Raw genomic sequence first — 25,207 nt, forward strand, 5'->3', positions numbered from 1 at the left:
AATTACGTTTTGATATATTTGTGGTAGAGAGTTTACAAAATATCTTTATGGAACATGATCTTTAATATCCTAATGATTTTTGGCATAAAAGAAAAATGACAAAGACAAATGTAGACCCATACAATGTATTTTTGGCTATTACTACAAATATACCCATGCTACTTATGACTGGTTTTGTGGTCCAGGGTCACAAATGTAAGATTATTATTATGCATGACAAACCATTTTTGTAGCATTTTTTTAATAAAAAGGACAAACTCACACTTGTTTCTTAAAATAAGATTTTTTAATATTACTTATTATCATAAAGATATATTTACACACTTTACAGAAATAGAAAATAAAAACACAAAGCTACGCATGAAAGGAAAAAAAATAAAATAAGTACTCCAAGAGCTAAAGCTTATCTTTTATAAATTAGAAACCAAAAATTCAAATATGTACACAGTATTTCAACCATTTCTGATACACTTGTTTAATTCATTTATTTATTCATTTGTTTTTGCCCAGTTCAACATCAAAACAGAGACAGGGACTGTACATTTGGCCAGGTGAGTTTGATGAGCACACACCTCCAACAAGAATAAAGAGGAGGAATAATACCTTGCCGTTATGCTGTTTTTCACGTGGCCCACTAATACTGTTGAAATGCCAGGCCTGACTACAGATTTCCAGAATCAAAATGGATGGGGTGTGCTGAACAAACAGGCCGTGCGTATGGATGCATGTTTTGGATAGAGCTCTTTATGAGTGTGAAGTCTTGTTCGAAGCAACAGAATAATCAGATCATTCTTAGCGTCCCAACCAGTTGGTGGGCATTTGTGAACTGTTGGGATTGGATTTCAGTTACTCGATCTGGTCGCCACATTTTACATGCACCGTGACGAGCTAATGGAAAACAAGCGGCCAAATGGGCGTTTTCTCTTTCTGTGTCAAATATGAAAGCAGAAGTGTCCCCTAATGAAGGGCAAATTGTATCCGTTGCTTTTATACTCTTAGGGAACACTTCAGACCTCTTTTCAATCTTCACAACTCTGTTTTTAACATATAAACAGCTTCTGGAATCTTATTTTTTTTTTCTCCCATGCAAAGGTCTGAAATTAAACTAAAGACCTCTGAATGATTAAGTGGAACGTGCGTACAAGTGCATAGGACTTATGATGGGCAGAAACACGTGATAGAATAGGAATGAGTTTCTCATGTGAGAGAAAAACGTTTGTAGAAAATGATTTGTGCTCTGTAAGTATAACGTCTGTGTTTGCCATTTCAGTTTTGAGTCTGGACATGCTTGTTCTTTTAACGCCGCAAGCTCCATTAACCTGATGTGCTGACGGGGACGACGGACCCAGTTTTGACGGCAGAGGAGGGTGAGAAAGCTCTTTTGTGTCCACGACATATTGTGCAGCAGACTAGTTTTTCTACTCTTTTATACGACCATACACACAAAAATAAAATACAGCTTTCCACACTCTATCGAAAAGTAGGCTTTGGACAACCAGCTAGACAAGAATCAGTCAATTTAATTGTCACAAGACACTGGAAAACCATTACATGCCAAAAGACTTGTTTTCAGGATTTTCTTTTCCAGCAGCATAATGGAATTGCAAAAGTGCAGCCTTGCATGTCCATACAGAGAGGTGTTGGAGGAAAGCCAAGTGATTGATAGGGGTCTCTGCTATAGCAAGCTTTGGATTTTGTCATATTTGTCTTTGGATGTTTGATGAAACAGATAACCATCACCATCGGTGGGAAGGGGGGGATTGGGGTCGGTTGTCGTATGTAGCAGTGACGGGCTAGTTTTTCAAGATTCAAGGCTTGAACTGAACTGAAACACTGCTCGACGGCCCTCAGCTCAGAAGATACATTCATGAACAACAGAATGGATACAGGCGTTACTCTGCACCTCGAACAGACTCTTCAGATGCTGCCCTCAAACCTTCTGACCTACTGATCCATGAAGCAGAGCTCTCGGGAGCACTATCGTTCTGAGAAAGCGTTAATGAAATCCACATCTCTGTCTGAGAGGGTATAAAATAATCATGGCGTGACTGGAATTATTAGTATTCACAGTGCCCTAAGATTCGATACATTTTTAATCGAGGTGAGCTTGGCTGGGTGTTTTACCGATGTAGGTTTTTAGGCACTCTCTTACGAAGAGCTGACTTTGCCGCAAGGCGCCGTTTGTGGATTTTTCATAACCACGGAGAAACGCCGAGCAGGAAATGGGGGAGGGACTCAAATGCTAATTTGCAATAACTCGGTGCATTGTCTAATTAAGCGTCGGAGTTATGAGTGTAGCTAACAGTCTCATAAAAGCCTCTCATCTCGGCCTCGTAATATTAGAGTTTGATGACGCCTAGGCTAAGGGTTGCTCGGTTTTATAGATTATTACATCATAAATCGGTCGAACGCTAAGGTGGTGTGGTCATTCTATGCCAGCTTGTCTTGTGAGCTCTGAATTTTAGTGATTCCAATCTAAAACCGATTAGCAATGGGGTTTAATAACCAGGCTGTGGCCACCTGTGCCAAAGAGGCCCAAACTCAAAAGGCAACTGCTCCCAATGGGGAGAAAACAACAATGGCTTGTAAAAACGTAGCTAAAAAAAAGTGGTGGATACATAAGCATGAAGATAAATGGTGTGAATACAAATAATGTGTGTTCTTAAATAAATGCATGTAATATAGACCATACAGGCTTCTGTCACAGCACCCTGAGAAATGAACTGAAATATAACAAAAATATCAACAAAAGAATGAGAAATCATTTCCAGTATGACGTCAAATAAAGGCATAGAGTTCTGTCAAGGGGAAATATCATCAGATCTGTAAGGAAATTTCTTTCTTTCGTTTTTTTTTTTTTTGGTCTAATGTCTTCAAACCATGCTACCATTGCCTTTACGTTGGATGTTCGAACAAATGGCAAAATGCGTACATGTGGTTAGATGTTATGCGTCCCCCAAGATAAGAGGTAACATGTTTACTTTTCTTCTCCTGGCAGCACTGTGGAGTAGATTTGCTATTTGGCACTTCATTAAAAGGAGAGATGGTCTGCCGTGTGAAGCAGATCACCCTGGCCAGTTAACAGTCATGTATCTCTGCTGTAAAGCAGCGTGTGTCATGGGGGAGGAGAAGAGGGCTCAGGACCGATGATCTCACGCTCATGGAAGTGGAGTGTGATTTTGATAATGAGACATGTGGCTTTATCCTTTAGCTTCGGATGGCTGACAACTCTTAGGCTCATTTGTGGGTTGGTGTGTAATGACCATTGGACAGCACTGTGAGATGTAATCAAACTGTTTTAAATAGATGTGGCGATGAATTATATATTCATTCAACATTTTTAGAGGTAATTGTGTAATCAGTAATTAGAACTGAAGCCGATAGCTTTGATTGCATTTACATCACAATCAGCATTCTGGACTCTTATTCAGTTGACATTTTGGCATCAAGACTTAGAGCTTTTAGAATAAACCATTGATAATTACATTTTGTGAGCAGTTTGCCATGTAAATGCACTCAGTGATGCTATTATTAAGCTAACTGTCCAATCTTTGTTGGTAAAATTGTGTGAGATGTAAAAAAAAAAAAATTCTAGCCATAATGGGCCTGAGCATTTAGTTTCCCTGCCACTTCCTTCCCTCATCAACGCCATTTATAAGCCAAGAGTTGCCAACACGTAGCAATGGGACAAAGCGCTGTGGTCACCTTCACATTGGAGAGAATGGGACTAGCACACCTCGGAGAAGAAACTGACGCTTTCGGACTATAACTGTTTGGACCAGGCTCCCCACTGCTCACACATCATGCAAAGTGTGGCCATGAAAGGGCTCTAGAAAGCAAATGAGGAAAACCACAGGAGGAGAGAGAGACAGACAGAGAGAGACAGAATCTGATAGCTCGGGCTCAATACCCCCCACCCCCGTTCCCGGCCCACAATTCTTCGTAGAGCTGAGGGTGAGTGGCTTGTCCTGGTTTTTTTGTGGACAGAAGAAGAGTTGCTTGAAGAACCAGCAGGTGCTATGGACATCACTCTTCAGGCTGGGCTAGCAAAGGCCCCTTGTTGCAAGGCCCCCCAAGGCAAAGGAAGAGCATAGAAATCAGAACCAAGGGGGAGGGCACTCTAAGCTGTGCCTGTGGACAAAAGAAAAGAGACATGAATAAGGTACAATTCAGGAAATGTCAGGGTTTTTCTGTACTTGTACTAATTGGCACAGGTAGTGGGTTCTAAACATAACAGCTAAAAAAAGAGCAAGTCATCAAACTTAAAGGTTGCTCAAAAACATCAGAGTAGATTTTTAAGCTTGCATTATGGATCATAATTATGAATTCAGATTAAAACGACAACAACAACATTGGACCCCATTAACTTTAAGTGTTTTTGGAGAGAAAACAACAACAGAGATGTACTGTATTTTAAAATATCTTATTTTGTGTTCCACAGATGAAAATATTGAGTGCATGCTTGGAACGACATGAGAGAATTTTTGTTTTAGGTGAACTACAAAATTGCTTGCAAAATTGGTGAAGGCAGTTGTATATTCCATTGGGATAAGTTGAAAAAATGTGAAAAGTAATACAGTCAAACCAAAATTTATTCAGACACCTTTAACATTTCTCAAAGTTTATTCGCTATAGTTTATAAAATGGTAATAAAATATGACAAGAACTCAAGAGTTAAACTGTGTCAGAACAAATTCATCTTGATAATCACAAATGAATTATAGTCAAACCAAAATGTATTCAGACACCTTCAAAATTTCTCACATTATCACAGTTTTTTCTATAGTTTTGAAAATGGCAATAAAATATGACAAGAACTCAAGCGTTAAACTGTATCAGAACAAATTTATCTTGATAATGTCAGATAACTTTGATGGAAAGGTATGTAACAACATGGTCAGGTCAAAGTTTGGTCCCAGATTTTTTATCAATTTTACTGGTAGTCCCCTGTATGAAGAATTTTCGGGTATAATATGTCACAGTTTACATTATTTTGCTAACCTTACTTAGATAAATGAACTATAGTGTCCTGCACCCACTAGTAAAAAGAATATAAAAAAATTATATCTGGTGTCTGAATAATTTTTGGTTTGACTGTAAATCCAAGATTGCAGACAAGACAAGTGAAATGACCTTTGTTCATCTCCGGATCACCCTGCATAGACTGACCTAACTAACATGTTCAAGGCCCAGAAAGGTAGTAAGGACATCTATAAAACACTCCATGTGACATCAGTGGTTCAACCGTAATTTTATGAAGCAAATTTTGACTCAGAATTCTTAAGAATATATTTTTTTGCCTTCCACAGAAGAAAAAAATGCATACAGCTTTGGAACAACATGAGGGCAAGTAATTAATGACAGAATTTAAATTTTTGGGTGAACTATCCCTTTAAAGGTTTTGGTTCCCATTGACTTCCAATGTGTTTTTTGTCCATTTAATATATATCAATAGGAACTGGCATTGTTTGGTTACCAAGGTTCTTTAAAATACCTTTTTTCACAGAACAAAAAAGTTACAGTTTTAGAACAACATTAGGGTGATTGAGGGTGAGTAAATGATAGAATTGTCCATATAATGGATATCAATAGGAACTGGCATTGTCTGGTTACCAGCGTTCTTTAAAAATGTATTTTCATTTTCCACAGAACAAAAAAAGTCATACAGATTTGGAACAATATGAGAGGTGAGTAAATTATTGAATTTTCATTTTTGGCTGAACTATCCCTTTCTGTAATAATTAGGATTCAGCTTTTGTAAACTATAAGCAATATGCATTTAGAGCGTACTGTAACTCTAGAATTCTGTTCCTACTCTTCACTTTGAGCAAGTAATCTATGTAAACCAATGAGGTCATCTTTTACTCTTTGTTTCATGAATTCACAATGTTTTCCGATAGCTTTAGATGTCAATGAGCTTCATTCTTCCAGTACAACAGCGCCCATTGAACGATAAGAACTGTCTTTTTACTTTTTTCTTACACCTGCATAGTGGTATGTTTGAGTCATGTACAGTGCAGCACCAGAGATTCTTATCTAAACTATGTTTTGTTTGTAAGTCATCACATGTTTGTTTGTTTGTGCTTTATGACATCATGTCAATTGTCGGAATATACCCACAACAGCGAGCTGTGGGCACTTCAAAAGAGGAACTTTGTGTCAGGCAGTTGCTTTCTAATCATCCAGTGTCCCCCTTGGTACTGAATGAGGCAGATTTCCAATTTCTAGCTCTCTGCAGTGCAGTGCCTTTGTGTTAGGAAGTCTTTGAAGAGGAGGTCCCTCAACATGTGCTGTTCCGCTTATATGTTGTGGCATCTGGATCTTGTAACGGGTTGTTGATTCTTGTGTTGCTTGTGTTCCATTACCGCAACCTTCAGTTCTCATAATCTTCAGCTGAGCTTTTAACCTCCTTTTCAGTTTACTTCTTAGAGAATTCGCAATGAGGAAGCCTTGTTGTTTAGTTAGTGTTTCATATACAGTTAAGCTCAATCAACAGCACTTGTGGCATAATGTTCATTTACCACAAAAATGTTTTTTCCTTCTTTTGTTTAAAAAACTCTAAACATTACGGTGATGAATTTACAACTGAAGTAAATAGGGCCAATCTGCAAATGTTAATATACTCATGTATTTTAATAGTATAACCAAAGGATGTAAACAAGTATGAAACAGTATGTATTAACAAGATTTTAGTGTGAAATGTTTTGTATTTTATAGTATAATCAGAAGACGTAAACAGTATGTGTGTTAACAAGATTTTAGTGTGTATATTTTATATTTGTGTTATATTATAATTTGTTTTTACAACCTAACAACAGTTTATTGCCGGGACAACATAGTGCCTAGTATGGAAGCCTGTTTCCGCCACTGAATGAAAAATACAAAAAAGGTAATTGCAAGTTTCTTTTCTCAGAATTGCTCGGTATAAACTCTCATTTGCGAGGTAAAAAGTCAGTATAGCGGAACATAAACTCGCAATTGCCAGAAATAAAGTCTGAATTGCAAGATAACTCTCAATTCTGACTTTTGTCTTGCAATCGTGAGTTTATATCACATTTCACATTTCTGACTTTTTTTCCTCAGAATTGCTCAATATAAACTCTCAATTGTGATTTATTATGTCATAATAGCAGAACATAAAATCACAATTTGCAAGAAATACAGTCTGAGTTGTGAGAGAATTTTGAGTTACAAAAGTCCAGTTCTGAGGGGGAAAAGTTCATATAAGAGTTTATATCTCACAATTCTGAATTTTGACTTTATTTCTCAGAATTGCGAATTTATATCTATCAATTATGACTTTATTACTCGCAATTGTGAGTTTATATCATGCAATTTGGAGGGAAATAAAGTCAGAATTGTGAAAAAAAGTCACAATTCCCTTTTTTTTAGTTGTCTTCCATACCTTGAATTCTAAAATGATCGTAAAAATGACAAGAACAACGTTATTGCCTTTATTAAGTTTTAACAGAAAAATTAATACAGTATGTTACCATGGCAGTTTTGTTTTTAAATTCTTAAAAAATTGGCCCCCTTAATATTTACTCTTTCCCCATTCAAAATAATAATTAAAAAATAAACAATTGTGGTGAAAAAAAATCCATAAATGCTGTTGATTAAACATAACTTTAAACTCTTATTTATTCCTTTAAGGAAATTGACAAGATACCTTTTTTTCTATGATGTTTTTATCGACACTTAATCATACAATTCATTCTAATTCCAAGTTATCCCCTTAGTGTTAATTCATAAGTTATCGATTCTGCGTAAGCAATGATTTTCTTTGTACTCTTGTGTGGAAGGATGCAGTCAGTCAAGCTTTTAACGAAGGCATCCTTCTCATTTGCAGGCAAGGTGGTGCAGCATAATGAAAAAAGTGAGAAAGCCTTTCAAGTGCCTCCGCTGTGGCCTTGTTCGGTGGTTTTCTGTCTGTTATCAGCCCTTGAGGAGAGTTAATTGCCCCGGTCAGTCTGTGCCCCGTTTTAGCTATAGATGATGAAGTGTGAGGCTGCGTTTCTCACACTGCACAAAATGTGAGATGTTGTACACAAGCCAGATGCAGGTTAAGCACTTTAGTGGGAGTCCCATCTGGGCCAAGGACTGATTTACTGTACTGTGTCATACAGTAATTATCACAATGTGTGTAACATGTTCTCTTTAGCGATAAAGTGTCTGTCAGGGAAATGAATATAAATGTAAAGGTATCACATTGTGGGAATAATGAACTGTGAGTGGATTAGGAGAAGAATTTCGGGGTTTGGTACCACAGGCTTGATTGGCACATTAGTCGCCTCAAATGGACTGGTTCAACAGACCGGGCCCAGAGGAATGTTGGTGAATGTGCTAAAAGACGTGAACTTTGAACCCTCGTACGGCATGAAGGGAGCTGAAGAAGGAGCCGAATGAAAGAGAAATCTTCGTCTTGTTTGGGGTTGAAGTGCTGTTTGTGGATTCTACATTGTGAGTCACTGAGCCGTTCCTTTTAATGGAGCTACACAACTTCCTGCAGCTCCCCTCATTGTGCTGCCAGTATGCTGGGGATCAAAACAAGCATTGACTGCCCAATTCACTCAAAGGATCTGTGCGTTTTATTAGTTGGGATGGGAGTACATGCATAGGCCTTGCTCCTCTGTCCACCTCTATGGATGTTAAGATAGTGTTTTCCTTTGGACTGATGAAGCATATGAAAAGGAACTGTTTGCCAAGAGGAGAAAATTGTAATTCGTTATAGACTGTAAAACTGTGGTGGATTTGAGGGTTTGGGATTTCTCACTTTTTATTGCCCTCTTCGCTCATGATTAACTATGCCATAAACAGCTGACTTGTCCTTCTCCATAGATTCTGGTCTTATATGAGGTTAATATATGGTGAGACTCTGCAGACTTGTGATGTGGACTCCTGTAGTGACATTGTACCCTGTACAGTCATCTTACAGTACTCTGCAGACTTTTTGTAAAGCGAAAAAAGCTGTGAATGAGTCCTTGGCTATTTCTCTGCCATCCACAGATTTTTTTTCATCCATTCTTCCCACTTAGTGTCTGGAAAAACTGTGTGTCAGCATTTCAGTGCGAAGACTGCAAGTAATAAAATGTAAATGTGCTGATAAGATCTGTCAGATACAGTTGTCTTTTATTTATTGACGTAAGTTGAATGTTTCCTTAATAGAGTCCATATTAAAAAAAAGGCTCTGGTGCTGCATCACTGAAATTTCCATGAAAACAGTGTTTGTAGGGAGAGAAAACACTTTTATTAGACAAAAAGATTAAAGTGCTTGCCTGAGGAATTGTTTATCTAGACGTTAAGTTAAATATCCTTTTAATGCGAAAAACAAGCTGAAGCGGTTCAGGAGTATTATCTTTGGACAGGGAATTTAATTGGCATATTGGGATAAAGGAATCATGTTGACTCGGATATAATACAACATTGACAATGTATTATATTCTGCACTGTATGAGTTTTGTAGATCAGGACCACAGAAGCCAGGAGTCTAAAGTCTGGTAATCTCATAAAGACATGCATTTTTTTTCTGTGCCAGTAGTAATCTATAATTCATGAAAGAAGTGAATGAGCGAGCGGTTTTCTGTCAATCACAGTTCCTCAGCATTCCCAGCCTTTCTCAGCATGCACTCAACGAAACTTTAGAAATTGAGACAGGTGCTGCTTCCCTCAAGGCCTGTCCAGAACTGGTCCATTTATAAATGAAAATCTAATTAGATTATTGTTTTTTTTTCCCCTCATGTTAGTTACTCATATTCTTTTGTTGCTTTCAGGGTATTGCATTGCTAATGTCACACTGACCTTGCTCTAAAATGGCATGGGCCCCTTATGGGAGAGGCGGGGTCGAGGGCGTCTCCTCCTCCAGCCAGAAGGTCTTTGGCTCCGGCCGGCTCGAGCGGGATTCTGCCGCAAAGGAGTCCTCATGCTGCCCACCTCCTCTAGCTCTTTGCTATGCTCAGTGGAGGCCATTGGACCTGTGGACATAAAAAAAGGGTATGTGAATTATAAAACCCAACATAAAATAACTCACTTTAATTTTAACTGCAAAAAAAAAACAATGTTTCAAACAAAAATACTGTCTCCAAACAATATTTTTCCACAATTGGTTGGGGACAGAGTTAGCCCCGCCCTAAATCACATCATTGGCTAAGTCAGCGTCTTATGGTGTGTGCACACCAGAAGCAAAGAGAATATTTGCATCGCAGTTATGATTTCACAAACAGATGTGAAATCATGTTAGGCGACGCAAATAGATGCAAATTCGCATTGGACGAAGCAAATAGATGCGAATTTGTGTCGGGCAATGTGAATAGACGTAACTTTGCATTGGGTGACGCAAATAGATGAAAATTTGTGCCAGGCAATGTGAATAGATGTGCAATCGCATTGGGCAACGCAAATAGGTGGAAATTTTGTGTTGCCGACATGAATAGATGCAAATTCGCATTGGGCGACACGAACAGATGTGAATTTGTTTCAGGTGACACAAATAGATGCCAAATCCTGTCAGGCGACGCAAATTCGCATTGGGCAGCACAAAAGATGCTAATTTCTGACGGTTTACATGAATAGATGCAAAATCGTCAGGTGGTGCAAAAAGACACAATTCGTGTCGCGACATAAATATATATATCGTGTCAGGTGACGCAAATAGACGCGAATTTGTTTCAGGTGACGCAAATAGACGCATATTCGCATTAGGCGACACAAATAGATGCAAATTTGTGCCGGTGATGTAAATAGATACGAAACTGTGTCAGGCAACGCAAATAGACCCAAATTCGTGTCAGACGACGCAAATAGACGCAAGTTCGCATGGTGCGATGCAAATAGATGCAAATTCGTGTCTGCGACATAAATAGAGTTGAATTCGCATTGGGCAATGCAAATATTGTCATGCGAATTTGTGTCGGGCGACGTGAATAGATGTAAAGTCATGTCGGGTGACACAAATAGACGCAAATTCATGTCGGGCTACGTAAATATATGTAAAATCATGTCAGGTGATCCGAATGACGCAAATTTGTGTCAGGTGATGCGAATGACAAAACAAGTTGGGTGGCGCGATTGCCACGAAAGCACGATATTCACCTTGATCGCATCTTCTGTGCAAATTAAAACATTTCAACTCGAGAGGGAAATCTTGGAAAGCCAATCATATTGACGCATGCGGTTTGACACATCCGGTTATATCAGAAAATGTTTTTTCTTGTTTTTGCATTTTTTGCGCAAGTGACAAAACATTCTGCGAGTATACTACAGTGAGTTATTTGAGTTATATGAGAATATGAGTTATATTCTCTTCGTGTTTGGGGTGCATGTCAAACTGGATGTGTCAGTAAGCTCTTGGCTTTCATTCGCCATTGCCATTCACATCGCCAGGCACTAATTTGCATCTATTCACATCTTTGTATTGACTTTGTATGTAATCTACTTGTGCAAATAATTAAATTCGCTTTTGGTGTGCACAGAGCATTAAAGTTGATATAGGACAAAGTATTTTAACAAAAAATTACACATCACATTTTATTAAGATAATTTATATTAAATATGTTGAAACAGGTCAAGTATTTTAGCTAAACAAATACACATTTCACCTTTACGAAACATCATTAAAATTATTTATTGCAGCAGCAACTACTAAAAATTCAAAGAAAGTCCCTCAGCACAGTCATGCACACTGTTTACAAACAAATCATGTGAGACGTGTCTGTCTCAAGAACACTGGGGAGACACTTGTCCTGGGTGCATATTTTGTCTGTGCGTCTGTGTGCACTACACTGCTTGATTGTGAGTGTGCTCAGATGTTTCCAGTCATCTCCCAATAAGTGTGAGTAGATCCTTTAAGCCCGTCTCATATCCACAGCTTGATCCACATCAGCGCGTCCCTAACCTCTCACCTCTTTAGAAAAATCAAACAAAGTCCTCCGGAGAGAGCAAACATTCTGGGAGGTTTTGGGGAGACCTTGATCTGCGCAGCACTATCTGATGTCACTGATCTCCCATTCAAGTCCTGAATTGGCTTTCTAAGGGTGTTTTGTTTGAGTGCATCGTAGGGATTGGATGTCTTTCCATCGGAAAGTTCCCAGTCGTCCTAATGACAGAAGCTAGAATCAATGAGACCCATCTTTTCTTACATTATGGAATGGGATGAATGGGTAAACGTGCTTGGTCAATCATCACTTATGTTTTCCGTTTCAGGCCACTGCTCTTCAATACTTCATTCCATACTATACACATACCATGTTATCCTCTTTCCGCTGAAGCGCATGAAGATTATTTACATGGTTCTTCTAAATTCGTCTTCCTTTCATGCATTTGTCTGTTTGTCTTTAAGTCCAACGCATGCAAAAAAGGCCGCCAGAAATGTCTTAAAAAAGGAATCTTTCAGTGAGAGCTCAACAAATGCCTATCCTACAGAGTAAACAGAGAATCCCATTAACCTTTTCCCAGCAAGAACTTGAATGAGATTACTCTCATTGGGTCAAGACATTCCTAACATCTCCCTGGGGAGTGACAGACAACCTATATTAAGAAGACTACAGGGAGCAGCTTTTTTGAAAATATCATAAGCAATTATTGTGAATTAAACAAAACTTCGATATTAAACTTTCTAGATTTCTGATTTGTACAAATAAGTGCAATTTTCTTGTTTTCTCTTCATGACAATCTGTTTTTAATTCACAGAGAGCAACAAGCAGCCAACGCCACATGATTTGAGTTACTAATCATACAGCCTTGAAATCATACAGACATTAAGTGGCTGGATGACGTGAGGCTAAACACGTTGCCTGCAAGTCTGCTTATGAGTTAAATATCCTCAAACTATATTTTAAAATTCCTGACAGCTCAAATTACATTTACAAACTAATCGCCTTTAGCTGACACGTTACATGTTCACAGCAGACTAATTCGCAGAACAGTGGACTAATTCATTTGCCCGACAGAAAGACTTCATTGCATATTTTCAGCAAAGGAAACCACGCTAAAACCCATCTTTCCACCAGGCCTACTAATCCGAGCATTATCCTCCTGTTATTTCTCCAGAAATGAATGAAGTTTACACATTCTGTCTGCATTCAAGTCTTTTTTTATAATCTGAATGGTTTAACATGTAAAAAGGCTCCATGTGATCCGAAATTTTCCCCACCCAATTGGTTCTTCAAAACACTCAGGATCAGCTTTGAGAAGCAGGCCAAAAGTCTTAGCCAATTTTGCTTTTTCACTGCCATAATCACTCAACCCAACATATTGTTCACCTAGCGTGAGGAATAGTCTTGAAATCTCTCTGAGGGGGCAAAAAGACAATGTTTTTGGCCAGGCAGGCAGGAGAGGCTGTAATTACACCTGGCTGAGCTGAACACAGCACATCACTGCAGCTTTTGTATCAGCGTCTGTCATAAACCTCTCCATAATGACACAATTTAGATGTTTCCTGCCATCACCATCTGACAGGCAGCATTTTCTGCCCGCTTAGCTTTGAGGGGAGCAAATCTCTCTGAAAACTGTCATCCTAGGCTGCAAACAAGAAGAACGCTGCTAAAAATAATCTCTGGTAGTGATAATAACAGCGTTTATGAATTAACTCAAGACATGCGTTGGACTGATGAAGAGCGCGGTCTATTTTAAGCACTCCGAATCACTCCATTGTCTGTTTTACGACTCTTGGCTTCTTCTCAATCTGCGTAGCTCCTTGTTATTCCTTCCACACTGTGGCACATACAAAGTGACAAGAGCAATAACCGTGGATATACTATAATAGATGGCATATGCTGATGGGATCTTCCCCAAACTTGCTGCTTGTTTACCAGACCCACTCAGGGATGAAAACACTCTAGCCTCCTTATTGCATTAGATCTGATGGTGCTGATAGTGGGCCTCCTTCTCACCGACATAATTTCTTCCAGGTTCACCACCTAATGACAAGCAAGTCAGGAAGTAATATTCCAATAGATGTTTCTCACGATAGCAACAGCCTTATTTGAAGACTTCAAGCCCTTAAAGGGATAGTTCATAGAGCAATGAAAATTCTGTCACCTACTCACCCTCACCCTTTCTTTTTTATGTGAAACACAGGTGACAGGTGTTTTTTTTTATTTGTCCATACAATGAAAGACGGGTCCAGTGTTGTTTCGACTTTCATTGCATAGATAAAAAGCAGTTATTCAAAATGTATTTTCTGTTCCACAGAGAAGTCATAGGCAGCATTCTGCAAAATATTATCATGCTGCTTCTTGCACGTTTCACACTTTCAAATACAAAGTGAAATGTTCAAGTGAGTGGTGCTAAAACTGCTCAATTTCCTCTGAAACAGATGACCATGAATATGGCTGTTGGCCATGGGTTGTTGTATGTATCACGGCAGTTTGGAAATGAAATGTCTGGCTAGTAACGCTTAAAAGCTCAATAATCTGTTTAAGTACCGTCTACGCCAAACCTGACCCTAAGCCGAACCAGTAGTCGTAACAACCGCAAGTCTTTGAGCTCTTTTGTTTCACAGGACTCACTTTCACCAGGTGTGCTATTGAGCAAGTTTACTGCACCAGAAAAGCATACATCTGGATCTTGTTAAGTGATGCGAACATCAACATGTATTAGTTTACAGATTATTCACTATGGAAAAGTGCTTTGAGATCATAACATAGAATTGTGCAATTTTTGTTTTGTCATTTTATGGTGAACTGTCATTTTAAGCTGACTTTGGTAGTCTTTTGGTCAATTAAAATATAATAAAGTGTGAATTCTGGCAACACTGAAATGCTGACCACAAGGAGGTGACAGGAGGTGTCCAGTTTGTTCAACGTTCCTCCAGGCTAATGATAAATAGCTAGATCGTTGCCATCTCATCCTCTAGTACCACACTCCTTAGGTGCCATCCATTATGTTGACTTTTTAACACGACTGGCTCACCGTGCCTCGCCTCCGCTGGACACATTGTGTCTGATAGTGTGTCCCTGTAAATCCCAGGGCTGCCTCTTAGCCGAGAGAGTTATCTATCACCCGGCACTTTTCTGACAGGGAGAGAGAGGCCCAGGGTAGGCAACATTTATAAAGGGCCGCGCACAATCTGATGAATGGTTTACCGAATGTCTTGAACTGGCCTAAATTTACAATACACTCCCTGTACAAACACACAACACGACAAATAAAGAACCATGACTTCCAATAGATACAAAGTTTAGGCTAGTCGGAAGACCTTTAAGCTTGGGGCACCAGATGGATCTAATCTTTTACTCACTACTCCAGGAAGTGAGAGATTAGATCTACTTACACGCAAAGCAGAACCAGGTGAGGAGAGGGCAACCCTTATTTATGGCTGGTTGTACTACATGCATTATCTCTGCTTATACATTTGCCCTTCTAGCACCTCCACCACCACCCATCTTAAATCATCCGAATGCAACGACCAATCAATGCGTAATATAATTGCTTCGTTTATGCGAATCAAAACTGTCTCGCTTGGTTAGTTTGTTTGTGCAACATTATACAGGAATATTGATTTATATGTCATTGTTTACAGAATATTCTCCTTGACGCACCCCATCTATTTATTGTGGAGGCACCGATGCAGCAGCGGGCATGATGAGAGGATCATTCCTAGGTGTTTGTCTGACATCCAGCCTCACTCTCCCCACAGCATGAGACTACAGTCATAACAGCTCTTCTAAGGGCGTCTCCACAAACATGCATAATGGATACTGGCAACGCAGCCACATCATAAGTCAAAGGTGACACAAAGTGTTATGAAGGTTTGTGTATTTTCTTATCTTTTGTTTTTAATGGCAGTATGAAGCTAATGAAGTTTTGTGTGTGGCTTTAGCGTGAGAATCTGTGCATGTCTGAACAGAGGAGACTGTTTGTACTGTTATTGGAATGTAGAAAGTTAAAAGGCCTTTAGTAGATTTTGATTGCACGTACAGGTGTCTTACCCTTACTAAGCGGTGAACTGGTTTTTGTTGATGTTCCTATATAAAATCTGGCACACATGCATTTTTGTATGCTTGCATAGACAGTGAAATGTATTATTTACAGTTGAAGACAAAAGTTTACATACACCTTGCAGAATCTGCAAAATGTTAATTATTTTAGCTAAATAAGAGTGATCATACAAAATGCATGTTATTTTTTTTTAGTACTGACCTGAATAAGATATTTCATGTAAAGATATTTACATTTAACCCACAAGAGAAAACAGTAGTTAAATTTATAAAAATAAAATACCCTGTTCAAAAGTTTAGATGCACTTGATTCTTAATATCCTATAGATTCTTTGGCTTTCAGCATTTTTGTGTTTTTTGAACCTTTACCAACAATGACTGTAAGATTTTGAGATCCATCTTTTCACACTGAGGACAGCTGAGGGACTATGCAACTATTACAGACGCTTCAAATGCTCACTAATGCTTCAGAAGGAAACACGATGCATTAAGAGCCAGGGTGTAAACTTTTGAACGGATTGAGGAGTGTACATTTTTCCTATTTTGCCTAAATTTTTATTTAGTGCTGAGCTTCAGAAGCTGCAGAAGATACTTACATGTTCCCCAGAAGACAAAATAAGTTAAATTTACCCTGATCTTCAAAAGTTTTCACCCCCAGGTTCTTAATGCATTGTTTTTCCTTCTCAAGCATCAGTGAGTGTTTTTACCTCAGAGCCAAAAACAAAAAAGATGATTAATCTTTTCATCTGGGTATGAAATTGCACATAGAAAGGTGTGGCATTTATGCCATGTTTGAGTAAACACTGCATGCGAATCATTTCCATTCAGGCCAAATAATTCCCAAAAGCATTTTGTGAATGAATGTGCATGTGCGTGACTGTCGGTGCTTTGTTTTGCCTTGCATATGTGCGAGAAGAGGCGTGGAGTCCCATGGGGGTGTAACCATAGCTGACGGTGTGTGACGTCAGAGGCGTGATCCCCAGTGTCTCAGAGGACGTTCATTCAATGAAATAAGAGAGAGAGAGCTCCACACTTAGCTGTTTTTTTTCTCCGCCACACAAGCAGGCATGCCAATTTGATGCCCGCTAAGACTATCCTTTAGCTAGTCACACTTGATCATGAGCATTATGCCTCGAATGAGACACGTTAATTAGCATGAAACCCCAGTATGAATCACTTGCCTAGCTCATAAATAAGACCCTGTTACACAAAATTTCCTAACAGTGTGCTATTATGTCCCTAAATATACTACTTCTGATATGGAAATGAAGTTAAAGAAGCCAGTAGGACTCCCAGAGCGGTGGCTGGCCTTTTGAAGCCTGGAGTCGCGCCGCTGCTTATCGCATGCCTACCAGTAGCGCAAGGCCTTGGCATAAACTGGTACCAATCTCTAACGTGCTCTCAAACCATGTTTCCATGGCAGCCGCTGTGAAAGGCACTCACTGAGGAGCAAGAGAATGACATTGTTAGCTGGAATGGATCAGGTTTCCCAGTTTACAAATTTCAGCACAGGTTCGTTATTAGAGCGAGGTCGGCTGTAAGATTTCCTAACCCCTTTCCCTGTCCGTCAGATCAGTCGTCATTTGCGTTGTACTCCATCACAACAGGGGCTGTTTGATATTCAGCATTGTGCTGCTGTGATAGCACGCGGCTTGCAGGAGGAAATGAAGGCATGCATTGTGTTCTGCAACTCCGCAGAGGAACAAAATCGCATGGAAAGTTCACAGACTTTCCCACACCTCCACGTTGAGCTCCGTTACTGAAAATAAGAGCGGCGCTCTGATAAAAGTGGCTGTAGCTTCTTGTCACCGTGCCGTTCTCTGATCGTTTCTGACACTCTCAGATGGTGTGCAGCCTTGCAAGCAAACTACACATGACCCAAATTAGTGCTAAGCTATAATAATGTGGTTAGAAATGGCCCGGTTCCGAATGATCAGAGAGCTGCAGGTTCAAAGCACTACGGCTGCTGCCTTGACTGCTAATGATGTGTTGAGAGAAAGAGAAAAGATGAAAAAAAAGGGGAGAAGGCTGATTAAGACTTGCTCAAGCTCTCGCACCAGCACTTCAGACTAGTAGGGGTGAATCACTGGGTAGAGGTTATTGCAGGTTGGACCTTTAAGTACATGAAAATCAAGAGAGCCGATCATGCAAAGCATCTTAAGTGTGATTTCTTCTGAATTGGCTTCCAGGGCAAAACAGCATGCCGTCTCAAAGAGGATTTGCCTCGGCGGCGATCGAGACCTGAATATTCTCGTCAGCAGTGATGGGCTCAAGCTCAGCATGTTGGTAATCGTCAAGAAAAAAGCTAGCTCTTTAGCGACGGGATTCTCCGGCGGTCTATTTTCCAAGGGCTCTCTAATCGGTAATGAACCACATCCACCCCTTACTATTGTGCTGTCAGCTGTGAGCCCGCATGCATACTGTCTTTAAAGTGGATGTGTGACGACGTAGCTTCAATTCGCCTGCTTCGGGCCCGGTGCCGAGTTACTGAAAGCAGTGTCAACCAGTGCATGCTGGGATATTTCCAGCTGAGATCACACCAAACAATCAGTCACGAAAAGATACATATGTGTCATGTGGACGAGAGCTGACTGATGGTGCGTGATTAACAGCTCAGATGTGAATGGTTGCTTGTGTTGCGTGATGGAGTGTTTTTGTTTTAGCAAATTTGCCCTGGTTCTCACAGAAACTTTGTGGGTCAAGTTACAGGCCGTTTTTAATTACTGACAGTTCATTTACCTTTTATGTTTATGTATGTTGGTATATTAACCACAGTGTTTAACCCGAATAAGATTAAATGTAAAGCTTCACAATCTTTGAGTAAACTCTCTGTCTGAATTGTATATGTATTTACAGAATCCGGTTCCAATTTCTACATGCTGGTTGAACAAACAAGACTTACTCGTTCAACGCAATGTTTTCTCTCTAGTATAGAATATAAGACGTAATATCAACTATCATGCATACACCTCATTTGTTCTATACTGAAAGACAGGAAATGATAAAGCATGCTAAGATTTGCTTTGACACCTAATATCTTTTGTTTTGAATTGTTTGTTTTGGACATTGTACAAAACAAATTCCTTACTGTTTCAGATATGTGTTGCCACACATTCAAATGTTCAATATACTTATCAGAATAAGCAAAAATATGTACAGAGGTGCTACATATAAAGGAATAGTTCACCCAAAAATGAAAATTCTGTCATTAATTGCTCACCCTCATGTTATTCTAAACCCGTTAGACCTTTGTTCATCTTCAAAGGACAAATTAAGATATTTTGGATGAAATCTGACAGCTTTCTGATCCTGCATTGACAGCAACACAACCAGCACATTCAAGGCCCAGAAAGGTAGTAAGGACATTGTTAAAATAGTCCATCTGACATCAATGGTTCAACCTTAATTTTATGAAGCACGCACACACGTCATGATACTGTAACACGCAATAAAGACTGATATGGAAGAGAAGAAATTGTTGAATAAAGTTGTTATTTTTGTGTTCTTTGTGCACAAAAACTATTCTCATAGCTTCATAACATTATGGTTGAACTACTGATGTCACATGGACTATTTTATCAATGTCCTTACTACCTTTCTGGGCCTTGAACCTTTTGGACTTGTAATAGATGAGTTGCTGTCTAAAGAGTCTCAGAAAGCTCTCGTATTTCATCAAAAATATCTCAATTTGTGTTCCGAAGATAAACAAAGGTCTAACGGGTTTGGAACAACATGAGGGTAAGTAATTAATGACAGAATTTTCATTTTTGGATGAACTAACCCTTTAATGTGCATGGCCCTGTAGTAAAGAGATCAGAGAACGCATTGAGGCTTGGTCTTGTATTGGCAGTGAAATATTTAGAGCAATAAAATTGAAGGCATAACACGGATATCTTGTACCTCAAGGCTTGGAATTATGGGTAGTCCCAGTGGGGGCATCAGTAAAGTGTTCCAAAAACTCTCGAACACTTCTCATAAACAGTCCAGTCAGTTTCTCACATCCATACCGCTCAGAGCAATCAAAAACCCAGCTCTGTGTTTCTGAACAGATTTAATGAAGTACCCAGAGCAGAAGCCTTAAATCAGGCAAATGGTTTGATGTGATATACTCCTGAAATAATCTGGGAAAGCTCACGATAGAAGTACAAACAACAGCGTGCTGTTTTTCTGCCATTAAACACGAATAAAAACAGGCCTGTGTGCTGCAATTGTGTTTTTCATTCCTTGCTCTTCAAATTGACCATGAAAATAATTAAAGCGCATTTATTCGCCGACTTGAAATATTTATACAGCATTTTGCCTCGCTGTTCGTAAAAATGTCCACTCTGATCATATCTGATCAGCGACCACAATAAATGTAACGTTTAATATTTGAAAAGGGAGCCATAAATCAGGTTAATACATGGTCCCTGTGGATGCAGCGAGGCGTTCTGTGTATCTGGCTTTAATTAAAAAGTTGAGGAAAGAGAGGGAGATTTTGGGGGTGTTGAGGGGATATGTTTTCTGATGTTTAGTGGAAGGGGCCTAGCCTAGTGGTTCGTCAGCTTGCTTGTGGGTATAGGCGGCATGTATCTAAGCCAGATGCAGAAGTGTGCAAGCATCCATTTGAAGCAGTTTTGGCACCGAGCCCTTTATATTCCCCGCATTTGTCCACCTGCGAATTCGGGAAGACCACCAGCTGTGGAGTTTTAAGGACCTTTTAATATTTTAGCGGCTGTGTTCCTCACCACATCAGAAGGCTGTACGATCACTCTTTTCTTTTCTTTCTACTTCCATCAGCACCCTTCAGGATTTCTCCTCTGCATCTGTTTAAGTCTGATGATGGAGGTGATCTGATTTATTTAGAGTGCTGTGAATTGTGTTATGCTGGCCTATAGCAATCACACATGTCAAGACATCCACCGTTCTGCCACTGGGGAGCTTTTCTCAAAGGTTACCCCTTGTCTTTAACACATGAGTTATAATAGAGCTCAGAAAATGTACTCTGTTTTATAAAGGGCACTGTTTTATTGGTTCTGCTCTGCCAAGCCGTGTAGCTGGAAAAATATCCACTTCTACAGCTGTGGGCAGATATTTCTGTAGTATTTATAAAAGGGTGCAACAAGTTGGCAGAGACTGCAGATGACACTTTGCTTGATCTGTTTGAAAGGGCATTAAGTATTTAAAAATGCTGCGTAACTGTTATATAAAGTAATAATTGTTCAGAGAATAGATCACTCTTATGCAATTCCAACTGTTTAAGATACATGAAAGTTTCAAAAAGAGAATTCATGCTTTTCTTTTCTTTTCACTCTTTCAGTGACAGTGCCTTTTGTCATTACAGGGTTGTCAAGCACAAAAAACAATAAAAAGCACTGTGGAATATAAAAAAAGTGGTTGAATTACACTGCAGAAAAAAAGGCTTATTTTACTTAGTCTTTTTGTCTTGTTTTTAGTCAAAATATCTAAAAATTCTTTAATTAAGATGTATTTACTAAATAAATAAAGTAGAATGACATGAGATACTTAGTCATTTCCAGGGGTAAAAATAACAAAATTAAGTGCAGTTAAAATAAGTAAAATTATCTGCCAGTGGGGTTAATAAAATACTCTTGTTTTAAGAATATTTTACTTACCCCACTGGCAGGTCATTTTACTTGTTTCCAGGGGAAAAATCTAAATTAAGTGCATTTTGCTTAAAACAAGACTAAATATCTTCAGAACACTTAAAATGCAGTGTACAAGTCATATTGATTACTAATATGTGCCCCTGGACCACAAAATCAGTCGTAAGTAGCATGGGTATATTTGTAGCAATAGCCAACAATACATTGTATGGGTCAGAATTATATATTTTTCTTTTATGCCAAAAATCATTAGGATATTAAGTAAAGATCATGTTCCATGAAGATATTATACCATGAATATATCAAAACTTAATTTTTGATTAGTAATATGTATTGCTAATAACTTAATTTGGACAATTTTAAAGGTGATTTTCTCAATATTTTGATTTTGCACCCTCAGATTCCAGATATTATCCAAATATTGTCCTATCCTAACAAACCATACCTCAATAGAAAGCTTATTTATTCAGCTTTCAGATGATGTATAAATCTAAATTTCAAATTTATGACTGGTTTTGTGGTCAAGAGTCACGTATGAGTTTATGGTTAATTTTTGTAGATTGATACCATCATCACTTTCAAAGCATTAAAAAAGCAGTGTGAACATCGAACTTTTTCATTTGTAGTCAGAAACTGAAAAAAGTCATGTGAGTTTTGAACGACATTAGTGTGAGTACATGATAACAGTATATTGATTTTCATATTTTCATATTCATACATCACATTGAACTCTTCCTTATAGTTCATTCGCAAATCCCTCTGTGTTACAGTCTGACAAACCACACTGCAGTCCTTACAGTGCAACCATAGAGGATATCCAGGTTAGTCATAAAATAGATCTGAGTCACTGACCCTCTGTATGTGTGTGTGAGCCCATGCTTGTGAAAGAGAGGAACTCGGCCAAAAACCTATCATGCCTCAAAGCGCCGCTGAATGATTCTCCATAATCCTGTAATGACCTTTCTGTAGCGCTCATCTCCTTCAAGCTGTTCGGATACTATTATCATGTTATCACTGGACATCTGGAAAAGTTTGGCTGTTTGTGTACTCTCCACGGCCCCTATAATCAACTGTGTAACCGCAAACACCTTCTTCACATTAGGTGGACGCATGGAATTATGATTTAATGCTTCCTGCATGCTGTTAGCACAGGGCCACTGATGTTATTTCACAAAATATCCTCCATTTTCTTTGTAAAAGAAACATTGTACAGCTAAAGATTTCCTAATGAGCCCTGTATTTGTTTTGCCAGGGGTCTCGCCGACCCAGGATGCACAAGCCTGTGCAAGATCTCTAACGCTACTAATAGCATTGTTGACAGCTTGCATGAAATCGCCCTTTTCCAAAAAGCTGATTTCAAACAGATAATGCCCGAGATCTGATCTCCACACCCTCACCTGGACGAAGAGGACAAACCAAGTAGCTAAAATTACACCTTCTCAGGACTTCTGTGCATGTACCTGCGTGCGCCTTTGCTCCGCAGACTGTATTTTTGAAAGGACTTCCGTGACTTTGAAAGATGATGCGTCGATACCGGACTCGGACTGACATCTCAGAGCGGCTGAACTGTTTCCACAATATGAAGTGTTTACATACCAGACTTGAGAGTGGAAGACAGATTGCTTTCAGGATGAATTATGACCGGCTCAATGCGCTCAAGATTTACCCATTCTTGAGGGGAAACCTATTACAAGACGAGCAGATTGAGGTATGCGCAGACGAGATTAGCAGGGCCGCAGCCGTTCTGCTGGGTGACACTCAATGTGTGCGGTAGCGAAGCCGTAGTCGCCTGTTGCACCATGACTTCTCCTCCACGTCCCCACCCTCTTTCAACCTGAGAGAAAGCAGTGCACAGATAACCCCTATCGTACGATTGGCAATTTCCAGCAAACTCCCAGTGTACTGGAAAAGCGTTTGTCTGAAGATGAAAGGCTTCACACCCGCTGCCTACACACCGAGCCGCTTCCAACACCTTCCCGCGACAGCGCGCAGCTCCGGCTCCCCGCGGCTCCCTCACCCCCATCTCATGATGGAGATAATACTACTAATAACGACAAACAAGCAGTCTGACCCGTTAGTAGCCGTAGCTACTGAGCCTGATCCTGTCCTTCCCGAGGACTCCACACACATGCAAGGAGAGTGAAAAACGACACTGACTGTAATGCAAGGTAATTGCTTCCCATTTACTCGTGCAGAGACCAAAATAGCAGCGTCTCCGTAACAAACGTGTGTGGAAATGCAGGGCGTAAGGGGCCGTTTGATGCTCAGAGTAGCCGCTAGCCAGCACCCTTCAAACACACATGCTTCCCAGCAGTCGGACTTTAGAGAGATGCAAGCGTTTGCACAAGGGCCACAGTTGTTTTTTAACACAAGCCTGTTACCTGCATCACATCTGCAGGGTGGCCACCGGTCACCTGACTCGCGCTCTCGGTCAGACTTGTGTGACATCCTTCATAAAAGCTTTTATTGTAGAGGAGGATGAAAAATGCTGTGGTGTTTTAGCGCGAATTACATAACACTACAATACCAGATTGTTTTTGGAATAAATCATTTGGAGGTTATGCATAAGAACTCATCCATGATGTGGCACAGCCCAGAAGAAATGGCTCAAATACAGTACACCTTCAAAAATCCAAATTATACAACCATCTGCTGTTTTTAACACCTCATTGCATGCACCACAATACCGTATAGACGTACACCTTACATTTACGACATCCAGGAGTACATAATCCTAGAAAGCCAAGCGTTACATGACACCAGGAAGAATCATCCTCATCATAATCATCGCCGTTATTTTCCTACATATGTCAAGCCCAAGTCGGCAAGTAATTCACCAATGGCACAATTAACTTCATTAAACGGGCACAATAACAAGCCAAACCTCTGCAGTGCAGTACAGCGCGCAGCCAGGTGCCGTTTCCCTCCTCTCCCCAGCCCCAGAAGGCTAACCATGCTGGGTAACTGATCAACTACAGCTGCCCATTCCCGTTCCCAAGCCCAAGGCTAACAGCAGAGAGAAAAAGATAAACACGGGGAGGCTCCGGGCAACAGCCGTCACGCTCCCGACTTACCAGCACTGGCTGAACACAGCAGAGAAACCACCAGCACAATCACCAGCGTCAAGATCTTCACATTCATTTCTGCTCTCCCCTCCGTTTCCCTGCCAGTCGCTAGCTGATATACTGTAGTGGTGTGCGTGTGTGGATGGGAGGGAGAGGAGAGTGGGTGAGCGAGAGCGAGAGAGAAAGGGAGAGAGACTGTTTGCTCTTCAGTGTGCGCGTGTGGCTCTGTGTGTGTGTGTGCGTGTGTGGCTGTGAATGTGTTTGTATGTCTGTGTGCAAGTGTGTGACAGCGCCGCTGAGATTGAGGGCAGGTTTCTGTCGGAGTTCTCCTGTTGTGATGTGCGTTTCCCTTTGGTGAATTGGAAGTCCGGTGGAATGAGTGTGAAGAGAGTCGGTTTGTCTCAGATAAGGAGCCCAAGTCCCTCATGTTGCTTATGTATCCCTGACTCTGGGGGTCACGGAAAAGGGGGCTTCCCCCCTCCACTCTTAGCATTAACCCTCCCACTAAGAGAGAGAGAGATAGAGAGAGAGAGGAAGAAGGCAGCTCTATGATATTAGCCAAACAGATACCCTTCTCAGAATTGTTTAGGTGGTGCGTGTC

General features: G+C 40.0%; 1 protein-coding gene across 1 annotated transcript; it reads right to left on the reverse strand.

The window, feature by feature from the left end:
* Positions 1-270: 270 nt before the first annotated feature.
* apln (apelin) lies at positions 271-24,994 on the reverse strand. The gene is made up of 3 exons (XM_073820332.1): positions 24,616-24,994; positions 9,799-9,971; positions 271-4,131 (listed from the first exon to the last, which is right to left on the reverse strand). The coding sequence occupies exons 1-2, from the start codon at positions 24,680-24,682 to the stop codon at positions 9,805-9,807; spliced, it is 234 nt and encodes a 77-aa protein (XP_073676433.1). The 5' UTR covers positions 24,683-24,994; the 3' UTR covers positions 271-4,131; positions 9,799-9,804.
* Between the last annotated feature and the right edge of the window lie 213 nt (positions 24,995-25,207).

The sequence above is a fragment of the Garra rufa genome, chromosome 16, assembly GCF_049309525.1.
Source record: "Garra rufa chromosome 16, GarRuf1.0, whole genome shotgun sequence".
Lineage (NCBI taxonomy): Eukaryota > Metazoa > Chordata > Actinopteri > Cypriniformes > Cyprinidae > Garra > Garra rufa.

Bases quoted from the DNA above. Each gene is read 5' to 3' on its own strand.
- apln (XM_073820332.1), bottom strand. From the start codon at position 24,682: ATGAATGTGAAGATCTTGACGCTGGTGATTGTGCTGGTGGTTTCTCTG. The intron at 9,972-24,615 runs GTAAGTCGGGAG...TTATGTCCACAG, and splicing joins GCTGTGTTCAGCCAGTGCTG to GTCCAATGGCCTCCACTGAG.